The sequence below is a fragment of the Ananas comosus genome, unplaced genomic scaffold (genome assembly GCF_001540865.1).
Source record: "Ananas comosus cultivar F153 unplaced genomic scaffold, ASM154086v1, whole genome shotgun sequence".
Taxonomy (NCBI): domain Eukaryota; kingdom Viridiplantae; phylum Streptophyta; class Magnoliopsida; order Poales; family Bromeliaceae; genus Ananas; species Ananas comosus.
The window spans coordinates 65,202-84,257 of record NW_017893350.1 but is presented as its reverse complement, the minus strand read 5'-3'; the positions used below and the strand labels follow the sequence as shown (position 1 = coordinate 84,257).

The 19,056-nt window shown below is 43.6% G+C and overlaps 1 protein-coding gene across 3 annotated transcripts in view; it reads right to left on the bottom strand.

Annotated features, from left to right (window-relative positions):
- The window catches only part of LOC109705743 (monocopper oxidase-like protein SKU5), a 45,889-nt gene that overhangs the window by 13,000 nt on the left and 13,833 nt on the right, over positions 1-19,056 (bottom strand). For all 3 annotated transcript variants that reach the window (XM_020226520.1, XM_020226517.1, XM_020226519.1), the window contains exons 2-4: positions 17,523-17,632; positions 17,178-17,448; positions 16,959-17,097 (exon numbers count right to left, since the gene is read on the bottom strand). In XM_020226520.1, the coding sequence (XP_020082109.1) occupies positions 16,959-17,097; positions 17,178-17,448; positions 17,523-17,632 (520 nt within the window). The remainder of the gene's footprint in view (positions 1-16,958; positions 17,098-17,177; positions 17,449-17,522; positions 17,633-19,056) is intronic.

Genomic DNA, 19,056 nt, shown 5'->3' with positions numbered 1-19,056 from the left:
CGGCACTCCGAAGATAACCATCGCGATACATACTCGCCGTCCGGGATTGGGTGCCGAAGTGGATTGCCGTGGACAAGACTCATTCCTAAAGTGGGGATGTTGACTACCACGTGGCTATTAGGCACGGCACCGGCCAGACAGCCTACGGGTGGGTCTTCAAGCCAGACAGCCTTCGGGTGGGTCTTACAAGATTTAAACTTTAAGTAGTTAACATGCCAAGTAGATATTGACTAGAATAGTAAACAATGACATTGTACTATTTAGCTCGTAGACATTATGTTAGTTACACTCATGTAATTACATGTTACAGTAGCTTCATTACTTATGCAAATTCATGCTAAGTAGAGACATCTTGTGGTAGCTAGTTCACATGTTTATTTACATGTCGTTCATATCGCTATTACTTGTTTACTTACCTTTAGCTCTTTTGGGCCTAGTGGTGCTTTTCACTGAAGTCAGTAATTGCCCACTGGGAACTATTAATTAATAGTTCTCACGCCCCCTGTTTTATGGTTTTATTTCAGAGCCTTCAGCACCGGCGGAGGCACGGGATCGCGGCAAGGGTGTCGACCAGCTAGATAGCAGGGAGCTACTTGCTCTTAGGTGGTTTACTCTTTCTTTTGTTGTAGTAGAGAAAATTTTGTACCATGTATAGAGACCACCTATGTACTCTTTTAGCACTTATTCTGTGACATCTCTTGTATTACTTATGACTTCTATTTAGTGGTTTTGGACTTCTTTTACCTTATCATGTTGTAGAAATCTAGATGTACTTTGCTCTGATATCGCTAGATCTCTTCGTATTATTATTTTATTTATTGCTTTATCGTAGACGCCTTATATATTTTAGACATATGGCGGGTCTGGACACGTGCCGGGCGGGCTTCCGCTGGGTCCCGGGGCGTGACAGATTAATTTGGTATCAGAGCCTAGGGTTGAGTCTTAGGGGACCTAGCAAATCTTAGGCTGGTTGGACTATAGGAAATAGGCTCGTGAGGGACGAGGTCTATTTGACTTGTAAGCGAAAATATCTTGATTGGGTATCCTTGATAACTCTAGAAAGTGGAGTTAAATCGAAGTGTATAGCTTCTAACTTCGCGGAGGGTTACGTGGGCGGTCGACAACGTAATATCGGGAGTTAGTAAAGAGCACTTCCTTACTTTCGCATGATTTGGGTATTATCTACTTGAGCGGGGACTCGATAGCGTGAGTTTTACTAACTTGCGCTTTTATGATGTTGTAGTGCGATGCCGATCACTCGCTCTCAATCTGCTGGAGCGGATAATGCGGCACACTTGGAGAAGGTTGAGACCTCCGCTACTTCCAGATCCGGCAAGGTCCGTGAGTTGAGGGGCCAGCTTGCGGCCCTCACTGATATGGTGGCACAGCAGACGGAGGCAGCGCGCCGACAGGAAGCGCAGATGAAGCGTCTGGAGGACCTCCTACTACAGCAGGCGGAGGCTCGAGAGACACAGGCTCCTACGCCACCCGCACCGGTGGAGGTAGTTGCACCCCGAGGGTCGTTCCCTGCACTCGACACATCTCGGACGGCGCCTGTGGCAGCACCACAGGAGGAGGCGATTGCGGCACCACCAACTCAGGTGCCTCCGGCGGTGGCAATTTTTCCCATGACGGTTTCTGCAGAGGAGAGGGACAGATTGATGGAGCGCCTCAACGAGTTCAAGAGGTGCAGTCCCCGGATCTTCGACGGAGAAAAGGTCGACCACTGGATCGTGGAGAAGTGGTTGATGCATATGGAGAAATTCTTCCGCGACACCTTCGTGGAGGAGAGGGATCGAGTTTGGCTCGCCACTCACCACCTGGACGGCGAGGCCTATCGCTAGTGGTTGGATCTTCAGGAGAACCCCCGCACCGACTTGGCGGCTATTATTTGGAAGAAGTTCAATGAGCTTCTTTTGGCAAACTACTTCCCGACCAGCGTCAAGAGGAAGATGGAGCAGAACTTACGCAATTTGCGCCAGGGAGACCGGACTGTAGCCGAGTATGAGAGGGAGTTTTCTCGGCTTCTGCATTGCGTGCCTTTCGTCGTGCGGGACAACGAGCACAAGGCCCGCATTTTCGAGCGGGGGTTGCGACCGTCGATTTTCCGGTTTGTGCAATCCTCTAACCTCCAAACCTACCGGGAGGTGGTGGATCACGCGCTCATTGTGGAGAGCAGCGCGGCGGATGTTCAGAAGAGGCGAGAGGCCTTGGATAAAGGCAAGGGTAAGAGGCCCGCGGCTGAGGGTGCGAGCCAGACGCACTTTAGAAGGCCGCCGAAGCACCCTCGGAGCCAGCAGCGTCGGCGCCGCTCGGCAGCGCAGCGAGGAGGTTCTGATCGTCGCCTGCCTTCCCAGTGTGTGATCTGCGGTGGTCCTCACTACCCACCGCAGTGTCCACAGCGGGCGGGCAGGTGCTACCAGTGTGGCTAGGAGGGCCACATACGGACTGAGAGCCCAAGAGGTTCGTCACCGGCACCGTCGACTGTATCGACACCGGCCCTACCAGCCACCAGCCAGGGGACTCCATCGGCGCAGTACCAACCTGGGCGGCCATCCGTCCAGCGTCAAACCGAGGGATCTCGACAGGCCCGAGTGGGCGTTTGTATGCCGCTCAGATCGAGGAGGCGGCAGCAGCCGAGGATGTGATTGCAAGTATCATTTTACTTGATGGCATTAGAGTTCGTACATTATTTGATACCGGTGCATCGCATTCATTCATAGATCGGCTGTTTGCCGAGTTACATGGCATCCCATTGATTTCTTTGTTGCATCCGGGACATGTTGTTGTACCCGACCACATTTTGGATATTAGAGAATATTGCCCCAGTTGCCCTGTTCAGGTAGGAGACTGGATTATGCCCGTGGATTTGCTAGCTTTGCGCAAGCTGGGGGATTTCGATGTGGTTTTGGGCATGGATTAGCTAACTAAGTATTATGCCACAATCGATTGTAAGAATCGCACGGTTACTTTTAGAGAACCGGGGCAGACTGAGGTGGTGTTTAGTGGATGCCGGAGTTCGCTTTTTGCGATGACGATCAGCTCGTCTCGAGCAAGACAGCTAATCAGCAGAGGTTGCGTAGCCTATTTGGCTAGTGTTGTGCTGAGGGGCGATGATGACACCCCTAGGATTGAGAATATCCTGGTGGTGCGGCAGTTTCAGAACGTGTTTCCAGCTGAGCTACCGTGTAAGGAAGTGAATTTTCGAAATCGGAGAGTTGTACTTCGTCCAGGATCGACTGCTTGTCGAGTATTCTTCGGGAAAGCTAAAGTTGTCCAAAACACAAAGTGCATTGGAAACGTGTCCGCGAGAGCAAACAGTGCAAAAACCTGCACTTGGCAGATTTACTCTCGGGGACGGGTCCCTAGTAGGAAGAGACCGGTGCCATCGGCTGGTGGTTGCAGGGTTGCTTATGCAACCGGTCCCTGGCAGGAAGGGACCGGTTCCCGAACGCGGCACCAGCGAGAAAAGCCAAAATTTGGCTAACCCGAAAATCCAGCTCTCGGGAACCGGTCTCTCAGGTAGGAACCGGTTTCCCGAGGACCGGTCTCTCAGGGAGAAACCGGTTTCCGAACGCGTGATAGCTGGGGAGGCTCTCGAGGACCGGTCCCAGGTCGGGGGACTGGTCCCTCTGGGCGAAAAATGCCCAGTGAGGGCTGTGTACAGGGTAAATAGTTGAGGGGCTAAAATGAATTTTGTTACATTTGAGAGGCATATGGGCTCTTTCTCTCTCTCTCCCTCAGCCTCTCATTCCACCCTCTCTTGCTCCCTCTCTCTTTCTCTAGAAAGAAAAGGAGAAGAAAGAAAAGAGAAAGAGAAGAGGAAAGAAAGGAAGGAGGAGAAGAAGGAGAAGAAGGAGATCAAGCTAGAGAAGGCTTGGAGCATCTTTCTCTCTTCCTCTCTTCTCCATTGGTGTAGCTCAAGAGGTAAGTTACAAACCCTAGCTTGTAGAACTTAGGGTTTTTAGGTTTTGAGCTTTTGAAATGAGGTCAAATGAACTTCTAGCACCATTGTTGGTGGATTAGAGCTAGAGGCTAGGGTTCATGGTGCAAATAGCAAGATGGAACTCTAAGGCACCCAAAAAGGGGTTTTTGGTAAAGTATGAGATTGATCTCATTTGAGGCCTTATAAACCTAATTGCTAGGTGTCTAAACGCGGGGGCGAACTCGGAATTTCGATTCGTCGACCGGGAGAAAAACTATCGGCAAAATAAGGCCGATTGAGCATTGTTTTGGACCAAGGAGGCCAAGACCTCATCGTAATGTTCGGCGAGAGGCATTTCTAGAACCTCTACAGCGAGAAAAGGTGGGGGGTGTCATCCCGAAACAACCGAGCTCTTTTCTATGTCTTAGAATAGCATAATCTCATCTCTTGCATGTTGTATTGTAGGATTGCATTTTAATGCCTTTTCCTTATGCTTCTAAATGTTAACCTAGTGTACATGGAATACTTGGTGAAAATGGATAGGTAAGGATTGGGTCGGAACGTAGATCCTATAGTGCTAAAGGAAAGAGATGGACACGATGGTTGTTTGGTGACATAGAAAATGGCATCTAAGTGTTTAAAGAACATATTGAGTGGCATTAAAGTAGTGTACTTGACACTAGAGGGTTTGAGAACCTAGGGATAGGTGGATCCTTTAGAAAATGCCTTGTGAACAATGAATTTAGTAAAGCTAAATGCAATTTCATGATGGTCGGATTAAATAAGTTCCGAGCGATGTTGGCCCTAATTCGTAGGGTATCCTCACATGGAGAGGACATAGACGAGTTTGGATTGTGATGTTGGCCCTAGATGGTAGAGTATCCTCACGTGAAGGATAGATCAAGCTCACGGTCTGTTATTTGGGGTGGTATAGCCATCCATATCCTCACATAGAGAGGATTGTCGTCGAGTACTCCGAAGTGTCGGGCGATAGGGACCACATGGAGGTCCACAGACATCCCGGATTTGGGGGCACATGGAGCTCCCCTACCCAATTGGGATGGAAAAATGAGTTGAGGGCGAACCCAAGGGTCTCGCCATAGATTGGTTAAATGGAAAACAAGTACTGTCATTGAACATTATTATTCGAACATGGATCGAACTTGTTAGCATGGTAGTAAAACCTTACTATATGATGCATGCATTCATTACACATGATTATGGGCATAGTAGCATAGATTTCCTATTATGTCATTTACAGCTTTCAGATATCTATCTATCTACTTGTTGTTACTTGTGCCCACTTAGACCTAGTAGGAAGACCGGCGGAGTCGGCGGCCAAGCCCACTGGGAACTATGGAAGATAGTTCTCACCCCACTCTATTTCCAGTGGTAGGTATAGGGTTGCCGAGAGAGGACCGCGGCAAGGGCATCGCCCCCGAGCAGTGAGACCGTGGTAGTATAGTTGCTTTCCTTTTTGCATTAGCACACCTATGTATTTGAGAGTTTCATGTAGGTGAGGTTGGAGAGCTATATATTTTGGATGATCAAATGTAATCATTGTGAGAAAAGATGTAAATGTAAAAGAATGCAAAACTATTGCAATAGTTAGTAAAATACTCTCTTTATTTCACTTGTATATCCCGTGGATTGCTTGCTCTTAGTTGTTGGCACTATTTGTGCCTCGTTGAATGTGTATGCTTAGAATTTGAATTCCTGGGTAAATTCTTATACACATTCCTGTTGTTGAGCCTTGGGCGGACAGGGGAGGTGCTGTCCGTTCGGCGTCCGCTCGCCGCGCCTGAATCGCGCCAAATTGGTAGGGGTTTCGGGGTGGGGGCGTGACATACCGGGTATGCCCCCTAATAGGGAGATTGAGTGTGCTGGATCTCGTCCCTGGGACTACCCCAATCTCAAGGGCACCCTATAGGATGGCATCGGCAGAGCTGAAGGAGCTGAGGGCACAGCTGCAGGATTTGTTGGATAAAGGCTTCATTAGACCGAGCGTCTCGCCTTGGGAAGCGCCAGTTTTGTTCGTCAAGAAGAAGGACGGATCTTTACGCCTATGTGTGGATTATCGTGAAATTAATAAAGTCACGATCACGAACAAGTATCCGTTGCCAAGGATCGACGACTTGTTTGATCAGCTTCAGGGATCGTGTGTGTATTCCAAGATAGACTTGCAGTCGGAATACCACCAATTAAAGATCAAACCCGAGGATGTATCGAAGACGGCTTTTAGAACACGGTATGGACATTATGAGTTCACTGTTATACCGTTCGGGCTTACTAACGCCCCGGCAGCTTTTATGGATCTAATGAACCGTGTTTTCAAGCCTTATCTAGACAGGTTCGTCGTGGTGTTCATCGATGGCATCTTGGTTTATTCCCGAAGTGATGCAGATCATGAGGAACATTTGAGGCTTGTACTTTAAATACTTCGAGAAAAGGATCTCTATGCCAAGTTGAAAAAGTGTGAATTTTGGCTCCGTGAGGTAGCTTTCCGTGGACATCTGATTTCGGGATCGGGCATTGCAGTGGATCCTAAGAAGATTGAGGCTATCAAGGATTGATCGAGACCTACGAGCGTCACGGAGATACGGAGCTTTCTTGGATTGGCCAGTTACTACCGAAGATTTGTCGAGGGGTTCGCTAAGTTATCTACTCCCCTCATGAGACTCACGCATAAAGGTGTCAAGTTCATTTGGAACGATGCGTTTGAAAAGAGCTTTCAAGAGTTGAATTGGAGATTGACGACCGCCCCGATCCTAACCCTGCCGGTTGCTGGAGCAGGGTATGTGGTTTATAGTGATGCTTCACTCAATGGATTAGGTTGTGTATTGATGCAGAATGGCAAGGTGATCGCGTATGCTTCTCGCCAACTGAAGGAGTATGAACGGAGCTATCCTACACATGATCTTGAGTTGGCGGCCGTAGTCTTTGCGTTGAAGCTATGACGCCACTACCTCTATGGCGAGCGATGTGAAGTATACACGGATCACAAGAGCTTGAAGTATTTATTCACTCAAAAGGAGTTGAACTTGAGACAGCGCAGATGGTTGGAGCTGCTTAAAGATTATGATCTAACGATTCTCTACTACCCGGGCAAGGCTAATGTGGTGGCGGATGCGCTAAGTAGGAAGTCAACGGAGAACTTAGCGATGTATGTTGTTACTCAACTGCAGTTGATCGAGCAAATGAAGCGGTTGGAGTTAGAGGTGGTGACTCCAGACACACCTTTGAGGTTGATGACCATGGCAGTGCAACCTACACTATTGGATAGAATTAAAGAAAAGCAAACTTCCGATGTGGAGTTGCAAAAGATTCGAGAGAAAATGGTTGAAGGTTGCACCGGCGACTTCCTTGTAGATGATCAAGGATTGATGCGTTTTCGTAAACGGTTGTGTGCCTGCGAATTCGGAAATCAAAGAGGACATTCTTCGAGAAGCACACCGGGCACCGTATGCTATACATCCGGGAGGCACTAAAATGTATAAGGATTTGAAATTGCTCTATTGATGGCCCGGAATGAAAAAGGACGTTGGCGAGTTCGTAGCTCGCTGTCTAACTTGCCAACAAGTAAAGGCAGAGCATCGATTACCCGCTAGGAAACTTCAAAGTTTGCCTATCCTCGTGTGGAAGTGGGAGAAGATCACCATAGACTTCGTGACAGGATTGCCTCGCTCTTAGGTCGGGCATGACGTTATTTGGGTGATCGTGGATAGGTTGACGAAGCCGGCTGTAAGGAAGTGAATTCTCGAAATACGAGAGTTGGACTTCGTTTAGAATCGACCAAGGGTCGTGTTGGTGAGCTTCGGAAAGGCCGAAGATGTCTAAATCACCAAAAGGGCCTTAGAGGTGAGTCCACGAGAGCAAATAGTGCAAAACCTGCACTGGGTAGAAATTGCTCTCTGGGACCGGTCCCTGGCAGGGAGAGACCGGTCCCATCGGCTGATGGTTGCGAGGATCCTTGAGACAACCGGTCCCTGGCAGGAAGGGACCAGTCCCCGAACGCGACGCCGGCGAGAGAAAACCAAAATTGGCTAAGTCCCGAAGTCCCCACTCTCGGGAACCGGTCTCTCAGAAGGAACCGGTCTCCCGGGGACCAATCTCTCTGGGAGAGACCGGTTCCCGAACGCGCACCCCAGCCTGAGGGCTCTCGGGGACCGGTCCCAGGTCGGGGAAACCGGTCCCTCCACGCGCAGACTGCCCAGTGAGGGCTGTGCAGAGGATTAAAAGTTGAGGAAGCCAGCTGGATATTGTTACATTAGAGGGCTTATAGGTCCCTCTCTCCCCCTTATTCTCTCATTCCACTCTCTCCCTCACATACTCCTCTCTTTCTTTCTCTAGAAAGGAAAGAACAAAGGAGAGGAAGAAGAAGAAAGGAGAAGGAAAAGAAAGAAGAAAAGAAAGGAGAAGAAGAAGGAGATCAAGCTAAGAAGGCTTTTGGACCTCTCCCTCTTCCTCTCTTTCTCTCTTTGGAGCTAACCTAGAGGTAAGCTTCCAACCCTAGCTTGTGAAACTTAGGGTTTGGGTTTTGGCTTTTGGGATGAGGCCAAATGGACCTCTAGCACCATGAATGGTGAGATTGAAGCTAGAAACCTAGGGTTTTGAGATGGGTTTAGCTTGGTGCTAACCCTAGGGCACCCAAATTAGGGTTTTTGGAAAAGTAAAGGATTGATCTCATTTGACCCTCCTCTAACCTAATTGCTAGGTGTCTAAACGCAAGGGCGAAGTCGGATTTTTGATTCGTCAAGCGGGCGAAAAGATATCGGCGAAACAAAGACAACCAAGCTTCATTTCGACCTAAGAGGTCGAGACGTCGTCGTAACGTTCGTTGGAGAGCATTTCTAGAGCCTCCATATCCTCAAAAGGTGGGGGGTGTCTACCCGAAGCATCCGGGTTTCTTTTTATGTCTAAGTTATATATATGCTTGATCATATTGCATTATAAGATTAGTAGATAGTTGCAAATTCTAATTCGTTGCATGCTTCTTAGTAGTGTAACTATGAGTTGGACACATGGACTAGGGTAGCATGAGGATTGGATCTTGTGACATGGGAATCCTATAATGGCATAAAGAGCCGAACTTGGACATATGATAGCCTAGTAGAGTGGCATTGAACTAGTGTAGTTGGAACACTAATTGGACGAGTGGCATGTCAACTAGTTAAACAACATTACTACAATGACTGAACGAGTGGCATCGAGTCTAGTGTAGTAAACATGACATGGTCCTTAGGATAGTAGAGATCCCGGCATCTAGGATGCATTGTATATGGTGCAGCAGAGACACTCTGACCCTTGTAGATAGGGTGTCCTCTTATGAGGATTAGATCATACTCACTAGTCTGTTTTCACTGTCGGTGGTCACTCCACTATGGCACGAATCTCCGAAGTACTCCACTAGGGGCAGACGTAATTGTCCCGCAGACGGTCTCGGTGTGCGAGTGCAGCTTCTCCTCACCTATGAGATTGAGAGTGAGTCGAGGGCATAACCTACGGATTAGCCAAGTAGATTGGATAATAAATATGAAATGCATAGTAGACTTGCATTATTACCTTGAGTAGACAGCGTATGTTGTAGTTTGCATTGCTATGTACTTTTCTATACTCATGACATGATACTAGCATAATAGTAGTTGTTGCATGCATCGTTATCATTGGTGGCATGATAGAGTAGTTGCAGTTTATTTCTCTATCTATCTATCTATCTCTCTATCTGTGCCAGCTTAGACCTAGTGGAAAAACCGGCGGAGTCGCCGGACGAACCCACTAGGAACTATATTTATATAGTTCTCACCCCGTGTGGTTTTGGAGTACAGGTACACACAGGGGCTAGCCGAGCGAGGATCGCGGCAAGGGCATAGCGCCCTGAGTGAGTAGTTAGTAGCTTTCCTTTTGCATATAGAATACCCTCGTGTACTAGAAGATGTATATTTTGGATAGGCATTGGAGAGCTATGATGTTTTTTGGGAAAAACATGTATTTACATTTTGGAAGATGAAAATATAATGTAACCAAATGATGTAACTATTGAATTGTTGTAATAGTTAGACTATCTCTCTTTATACACTTGTACATTTACTTGTGGTTCTTGCTCTTAGTTGTATTGCACTTGTGTGCATCGTATTGATCATGTATATTATTTAAACATTTCCTGGGCGCTTAATTATACTTGATCTAGTTGTTTAGCCTTGGGCGGACAGGGGAGGTCCTGTCCGTTCGGCGTCCGTCCGCCGCACCCGGACCGGACCAAATTGGTAGCGGTTTCGGGGCGGGGGCGTGACATCGGCGCACTTCGTACCTATTCATACGACTTGGTCTGGGGAGAAGCTCGCACAAGTGTACCTTGATGAGATTGTGCGACTTCACGGAGTGCCTACTTCGATTGTATCTGATCGAGACACTTGGTTTGTGTCTCACTTTTGGAGGAGTCTGCAGGACGCCTTAGGCACCCGATTAGATTTCAGCACTGCTTTCCACCCTCAGAGTGATGGGCAGTCGGAGCGCACTATTCAGACCTTAGAGGATATGCTCCGGGCTTATGTGATTGACTTCCAGGGAGGATGGACGCGGCATCTACCGATGGCGGAGTTTGCTTACAACAAAAGTTATCAAGCAAGCATCAAGATGGTGCCCTTCGAAGCACTTTATGGACCGAAGTGTAGATCGCCACTTCATTAGAGTAAAGTTGGCGAGAGATTGGTTTTAGGCCCTGATGTGCTCTAGGAAGCTGAGGATAAGGTTCGAATTGCTCGGGAGCGACTTTTGACGGCACAGAGTAGACAGAGGAGCTAGCGTATCGACTTGCTCTACCACCAAACCTATCGGGCGTGCACAACGTCTTTCAGGTATCGGTCCTTCGGAAGTACGTCTTCGACCCGACTCATGTGTTGGATGCTACACCTGTGGAGTTGGGGGATGATCTGAGCTTCGAGGAGCAACCAATGAAGATCTTGGCTTGCGAGGTGCGTAAACTGCGGAATCGGGACATTCCGTATGTGAAGGTTCTTTGGAGCAACCACGGGGAGCGAGAGGCCACGTGGGAGCTTGAGAGCGCCTTGCAGGAGCGCTATCCCCATCTCTTTCAGATGGAGTCTTGAGGTATGTTGCTTTCGAGTTTCGCAGACGAAACTTCCTTTTAGGAGGGGTGAATGTAACACACTGGACCTTTGCAAATTGCAAAGTTCGAGTGTTTGATCTGAGTTCTGAACTTTTCCGGGTATTCTGGAGGGTCGTTGACAGTGTTCCAACCTATGGCTCGTATCCCGAGATTTATGGTATTTTAAGTAGCGCTAAGGCCACCAAAGAGGAGGACTTAGGCTGCTCTCGGATTGCCTCTGCAGGGCTGTGTACCGATACAGCCTTGACGGTTGTACCGATACAAAGTATACCGGTACACCTTGATGGTTGTACCGGTACAGATGTGGTGAAGTGCCAACCCGAGGCTCGGGTTTGCATTTTTGCGGGATTTGTACCGGTACACTTTTCCGTGTACCGGTACACTTTGGCAAATTCTGAGCAGTTTGAACTGTAGGGGTGTTTTTGCAATTGTAGCACTTCTATATCATCACCCACGCCCGCTGCTTCCCTGAGCTTGGGAACAGAGGAAAGAAGGTAGGGGAGCCCTCCACTCCATCTCTTTCATTTCCTTTTGATTTTTAGCTTAGGTTTTTGAAGTTAATCTCATCTTTTTGCTTCTTTTCTCCTTCTTAGTGCTATTTCCACCATGGGAGAAGCCCTAGCTTGGTGTTTAGAGCTTGTGGCAAGGAAGAACTTTAACCCTAGCTTGCTTGGAGCCTTGTCTTGGAGTTCTTGAGAGGTTAGTATCTTGTTTCTAACCTTTGATTCATGTTTTGGTAGATTTTACCCTTGGGAACCCTAGATGTGAGACTTAGGGTTTATTATGGGGATTTTGGATTTGTAGCTTCTTGAACCTAATTGATGGGTTTAGAACCTTTGTTTAGGTTGGATTAGAAGGCCTCTAACTCCCTTTTGGAGATCGAGAGAGCTATCTTCGCTTTCGGTGAGTTTTCTTCACCTTAGCTTGTGTTGTTTAATGATCGAGCTTACGATTGTTCGTAACGTTCGTGTATCCCTCCTTTTGTGACCCTTAGGGTACTAGAAGAGTGGTGGACACCTTCGTCGAAGCAAACAAAGGGTTTCGAGAAGTTTCGGTGGGTTTGACTTCATGAAACCGGGGCAAATTGCCCCCTATGGGTTTTATACTCGTCGTAACGTTAATATTTATGCATATTCATACTAGATAGAATTTCTATGAATTTTAGAATACTTAAAATGCATGCCTTATGTATTATGAAAATTTCACTCTATATAGTAGAGCATTCTGGGTGTTTTCGCATGCAAGCGAGAGTATTCATGTTAGCAATGGAGAAACTTGTCTCCTATGTTCAAAATGACTTAAATTATGTATTCATGATCACCAAAATCATGCTTGGACTTGTTGGACAAAAGTGCCATGAAGGGGCACTTGAGCTAGTAAACTATGAAACTGCAACATAGAGACATAGTGATAGGCCATTGGACATCGACTATATTCCGTGTTTTAGACATGATGACATAGTGATAGGCCATCGACACAGTTGCTATATTCTATGTTTTAGGCATGATGACTTGAGACTTGAGACAGACATATATGCTTACTTGCCTTTGTGCTCATTCGCACATGCTTGTGAGGGTCGCTCCCTACAAGCCGACACTCCGGAGATAGCCATCGCGATACATACTTGCCATGCGGGATTGGACGCCGAAGTAGATTGCCGTGGGCAAGGCTCATTCCTAGAGTGGCGATGTTAACTACCACAGGGCCATTAGGCACGGCACCGGCCAGACAGCCTACGGGTGGGTCTTCAGGTCAGACAACCTTCGGATAGGTCTTACAAGATTTAAACTTTAAGTAATTAACATGCCAAGTGGACATTAACTAGAATAGTAAATAATGACATTGTACTATTTAGCTCGTGGATATTATGTTAGTTACACTCATGTATTTACATGTTACAGTGGCTTCATTACTTATGCAAATTCATGCTAAGTAGAGACATCTTGTGGTAGCTAGTTCATATGTTTATTTACATGTCGTTTATATCACTTTTACTTGTTTACTTACCTTTAGCTCTTTTGCGCCAAGTGGTGTTTTTCACTTAAGTTAGTAATTGCCTACTGGGAACTATTAATTAATAGTTCTCACGCCCCCTATTTTATGGTTTTATTTCAGAGACTTCAACACCGGCGGAGGCACTGGATCGTGGCAAGGGTGTCGCCTAGCTAGATAGCAGGGAGCTACTTGCTCTTAGGTGGTTTACTCTTTCTTTTGTTGTAGTAGAGAGATGTTTGTACCATGTATAGAGACCACCTATATACTCTTTTAGCACTTGTTCTCGGACATCTCTTGTATTACTTATGACTTCTATTTAGTGGTTTTTTACTTCTTTTACCTTATCATGCTGTAGAAATCTAGATGTACTTTGCTCTGATATCGCTAGATCTCTTCGTATTATTGTTTTATTTATTGCTTTATCGTAGACGCCTTATATGTTTTAGACATATGGCGGGTCTGGACACGTGCCGGGCGGGCTTCCGCTAGGTCCCGGGGCGTGACAATCCAAGGGCTACAACGGGAGTATTCTAGCTCAACTCTATATATATATAGAGAGAGAGAGAGAAAGAGAGAGAGACTACTATGCTTCAGGAAGAGCGCAGCCTTCCGTGTTTTCAGGTTGTTTTCCATGTTGCGACTTTCGAATCATTGATTGGCTCTGTTAAACTTAATCTAGAGTATTTGAAGTACCTAGAAAATAAATTTTATAATTTTTCAATATCATTTGCCTAGTGATCGAAAGGGCTCAAAATCAATAATTTTAATGGCCGTAGTGAGTCGTTTGCAAGTTTAACGGTGCAGAAATATCCAAATCACGTGAAATTTTGATAGAAAATTCTTTATACTATATAAAACAAGATCAATATCTTTGATCTAAAATTTTAATGTCATATTATCACGTTTTTAAGATTTTTATTTTCAGCCGTTGATTTTGAGCCCCTTCGTTCACTAGGCAAATAATATCGAAAAATCGCATAATTTATTTGCTAGGTATTTCAAATACACTAGATCAAGTTTAACGGAGCCGATCGACGATTCGAAAGTCGCAACATGGAAAACAACCTAGAAGCACGAAAGGCTCCGTGCTTTTCCAGAAGCATAGTAGCCTCACTATATATATATATATATATATATATATATATATAGAGAACTAGGCTAGAATACTATTAACAGCACAAATGACTTAGTGCTATTAAGTTTTCTACCTTTGGATTAAAAGATGTGCGGTTAGGATGATGTGAGCCCCCTAGGGTTGAGTGGGTGGTTGGTTGAATAGTATAATCGAACGGATGAAAATGATAAAAGAGGTAAATCTAACGGCAGAAAACTTGATAACACCAAATGCTTCGTGCTATCGATAGCATCCCAGTCGGACTCTATATATATATATATATAGATATATATAGGCTAAATTACAGAAAACTCCCCTGTAATAACCCCTTTTTCACTTTCCCCCCCTGCACTTTAAAAACCTACACTTTGCCCCCTTGTAAAATGAAAAATGTTCATAGGGGGGTCACGGTGTGTAAAATGATCATTTTGCCCCTCGCCATTTTCGTCTTCTTCCTCATCTTCCTCAACCGCCCCTTCGATCGGTCGCGATTCCTACCTCAATCGGCCGCGATTTCTCTCCATTTCTTTCTCCACCTACTCCCCTTCTCCTCCTGCACCCTCGCCGCCCCTCGATTTCGACAATAGTAAAGAGGAAATCGAGGTGAGTGTTGATGGAGAGGTAGGAAAGGGCAACGAGGACGAAGGCGAGGCGGCGGAGGAGGGCGAAGGGGATGTGGGCGAGGGCGAGGTAGTGGAGGACGGCAAGGCGGCGAGGCAGCAAGCCGGAGGGAGGCGAAGCAACAATGAAGAGGGTGGAGGGGTATTTTCGGCATAAAAAAATATTTTATAACGGAACCTAACGGTAGGGGGTGAAGTGCACATTTTTCATTTTACAAAGGGGCAAAGTGTAGGTTTTTAAATGTCAGGGGGGGAAAGTGAAAAAGCGGGTTATTACAAGGAGGTTTTCTGTAATTTAGCCATATATATATATATAACTAGGCTGGAATGCTATCAATAGCACCAAGTTGTTGGTGCTATTAGGTTTTCTGCCCTTGGATGAAGAAATGTACGGTTAATATGATGTGGGCCCCCTAGGGTTGAGTGAGTTGTTGGTTGAATAATATAATCAAACGGGTGAAAATAGTCAAAGTGTTAAATCTAACGGCGAAAAACTCGATAGCACCAAGTGCTTGATGCTATCGATAGTATTCCAGCCGGACTCTATATATATATATATAGAATTATGCTACTATACTATCAATAGTACCAAGCACCTTGGTACTATTGAGTTTTCGGCCGTTGGATGAAAAGATGTAGGGTTAGGATGATAGTAGTCCCCGGTTAAATTAATAATGGTCCCCTAGGGTTGAGTGAGTGGTAGGTTTAATAGTATAATCTAACGAGTGGAAATGATCAAAGGGTAGATCTAACGGTAGAAAACTCAATAGTACCAAGGACTTGGTACTATCGATAGTATAGTAGCCGGACTCTATATATATATATATATATATATATACTAGTTGAGTGTACGTGCAAATACACGTAATAATTATTTTAATTTATTTCAAATCAATATAAATTTGTACATTATACTTATCCGAATATTTACAATAAAAATTATATTGTATAAATTCATATGTTATATTTTATTAGAAAATATTTGCAATATTTTACAACATTTTTTTTTTATATACATCGAATATTTTTATATATTTTTCTATTTTTGATTAATCTAAAATTTAAGTATGTGTTTTAAACTAAAAGCGTCGAAATTTAATTAACATTTACTTTAAATTTTAAAATTAAATTTTGATCTACTGTAATTAAAAAAATTTAATTATTAATTCAAATTTGATATCAAAAATTAAATTTAATTCACGATTTAAACTCAATTTTTAATTTTAATATAAAATAGATGGATAGGAATGTTATTTTTTAGCAAATTGATCATAATCATTTATTTTTATTTGAGATATTTTTTAATAAATTGATTATAACTGTTCGTAGGATTGGATTTATAGATGGATAGGAATGCTATCTTTTAGTAGATTGATCATAATTGTTCATTCTTATTTGAGATTTGAGATATTTTTTAACAAATTGATCATAATCATTCGTAGAGAATATATTTTTATTCCTTTTTTCAATAACGCCTGTCATTGTAAGAATTTCTATACGCTTTTATATATATATATATATATATATATATATATATATGGTAATTCGTATTAGATGTAAGGCATGAACCAATGGGAGCTTGCCGCATGTCCCATAAAAATTTTTGATGCTTCCATTGCACCGTAAATCAACTCTAAAATGTGCATCAAAAATAAATTTCTCCAATACAATAAATTATTTAAATATTTTATATTATATTATATTTTATAGTATTAATAAATACTATCTACCCGCCGCGAAGCGCGGGCCCTTCACTAGTAGAATCAAAAATTCAGGAAACCAATCCTAAGTTCACTTGTACAGTCCAGTATAGGCACTATCACTCGTTTCTTTAATCTGGTTGCTATAATAGTACAAATAAAACAAAAACTAATGGATTCCTTTACCTCCCCACTCATCGTACAAATCCCAGTCATAGTACTAATCAATCATAGCTAGAGAAAATATTCCAGCAGAAATCATGCAGTGTTTGGCTGGATCTCTCAAATCAATTGTTCTATCCAAAATGCAACCTAAATGGTACACTATTACAAGCTGAAGTTATGCAAAAGTATATTCAAGAAAAGTCTTTCTGGTATGTTAACCAACTGACAACAAAGAAAAACCTGATTTCCAATTAAAAACACCTTTTCCAAATTGCTACACGGTGCTATGATAAAGATAGTTGAAGTAGCTCACCTGGATCAACATTTATTCTCTCAAAACTGATGCCATCTTGAACAACCGAATCATTGTAACGATATGGACCAAACCCATTTATAAGGACGCCATCAGGAATGCCAAGATCATTCCCATCGTCAAGGATTTTCCTTAGGTTCTGAAAACCAATGTTAGAAAAATTGAGTTATTCATAAAAACTAAGCATACTACCCATTTCAGAAGAAAATTTCATCTGACCTTGTAGTCTTTACTGTACCAATCGCTGATAAAGATTGTGATATCGCCATCAGGTGTCCCAAAGGGTAAGGGAATCACATCTCTGTTGTTTATAATAATTCCACCATAACCACCCGCAGCTCTCTGAAAATTGATAGAAGGGAAATAAAAGAAGCTCCCAATCTGATCTTTGACCTGGAACTCATATGTCCAATTCCAACCAGAAGGGATGGGGCAATTTGTTCCCAAAACACCATCCTGCCAAGAGTTCTTTCTTTGTTGCAACCCATTCCTAAGCCAAAAAATGAGATATTATTCAATAACAGCATCAAAGAGGAACAAAGAAGAGAAAATCCAAGCACATACCAGGTGACAAGAAAAGGCTCATCTAAGTTGTTTTTGATATTTACAACAACATTCCAGTTTGTTGTGACACTCACAATCGGTCCTGGATACTGCCCATTGATGGCAATGACCTGCACTTTTACCATAAGGTCAATCAATTGCTATGGTCAACCAATAAATTTCAGCGATAGAAGTTTGAAGCAAAGTTTAGAAGCAAGAGAAAACTAGGAAAGCTTCAGTAATTACAAAAGTTGTGGCCTTGTGAATAATATTCTGTCAAACATAAAGTACAACGGTCTTGTGTATTGGACGTATCTCAAGCTCATTTTGACTTCTCTGACTTCTCTGAGAATGTGTATCTAGGGACAGCCATTCATCACAAAAGACCAGAGTAAACTCTCTGAACTTCGGAGCACAAAATACATCAAAGTAAATTTAAAAAATATAAGGTACAGCATACTGGCATTAGCACCCTGGCTTCTAAGCCATTTGAGCTTTGTGGTCAAATACTCACATTATCAAGTTAGCTGACAGGTTCTTTACATTTTAGTAAAACACATCACAACTATTATAAAAAACAGGGCCCAACAAACAACATTAATGAAACTTGTGGTGACTCCCTTTGCTAGTATAATAGGATGTGATGAAAAGTACTAAATGCTTGTCTGGTGACCAAACAAATTATCCAATGATAAATTGTGCACTATGGGGATTTCATTATGTGATATGATATAGGAGTATGCTTTTAGTCCCTCACAAAGTGCGGGCAGCCAGATTTGTTAAGAATGCAGTAGTTTATTTTATTATGAGAAAATGACTTGAAAGCTGATTGCAATATGCTGTTATAGACATCTAAGCATGCTCCTTATTTACCAAATACAACAAGTTCCTTGAAGACGTACCGAAAAAGAAGTTCATCGATACAAACAGGCTCTAATGTTCGTAAATTCTAACATGAAACTCCTATTTCTTGGTAACAGTACCTTAAATCATGGGGGAATTTTAGAGTGTTACTTCTTGATTTAAACCTCTAATGCCCAACTATTATGTTTTGAACATTAAGCTCATTTCAACTATTATTATTTTAAAAATTACTATTATTTTAAAGAAGAGAGGGCACGTTACAGAAGTGGGCCTAAGCAATTGCCTACAGCTTTCCTTCCATCAACAAAAACTCTATCATCTTCTTTTCCCACTTCCAATTTTATTTCACGAGATTTACGATTGAGATCCCTAAAGTCTAAATACGACCAACCTAGCACTCCACTGAAACCGTGCCAACAAAGGAGATTTGGGAATTCCGAGGGAATTGTATTGCTAGAGCAAATCACCAATAGCCTAATCATGGAGGGGCAATTTCCCAGGCCAACCCTGTTCTGATTTAGTTCATAGTAAAGTTAATTCTATATTATTTATTTACATATTTTATTTTGTTGGTAAAATTAAATTCAGTAAAAATCAGGTCACTTAGTTTCCAACATACTATAACTAAGTGGAAGAGATCAGCACAAACAGTCACTAGCACAAAATATCATGTTCTCCAAGATAAGACAAT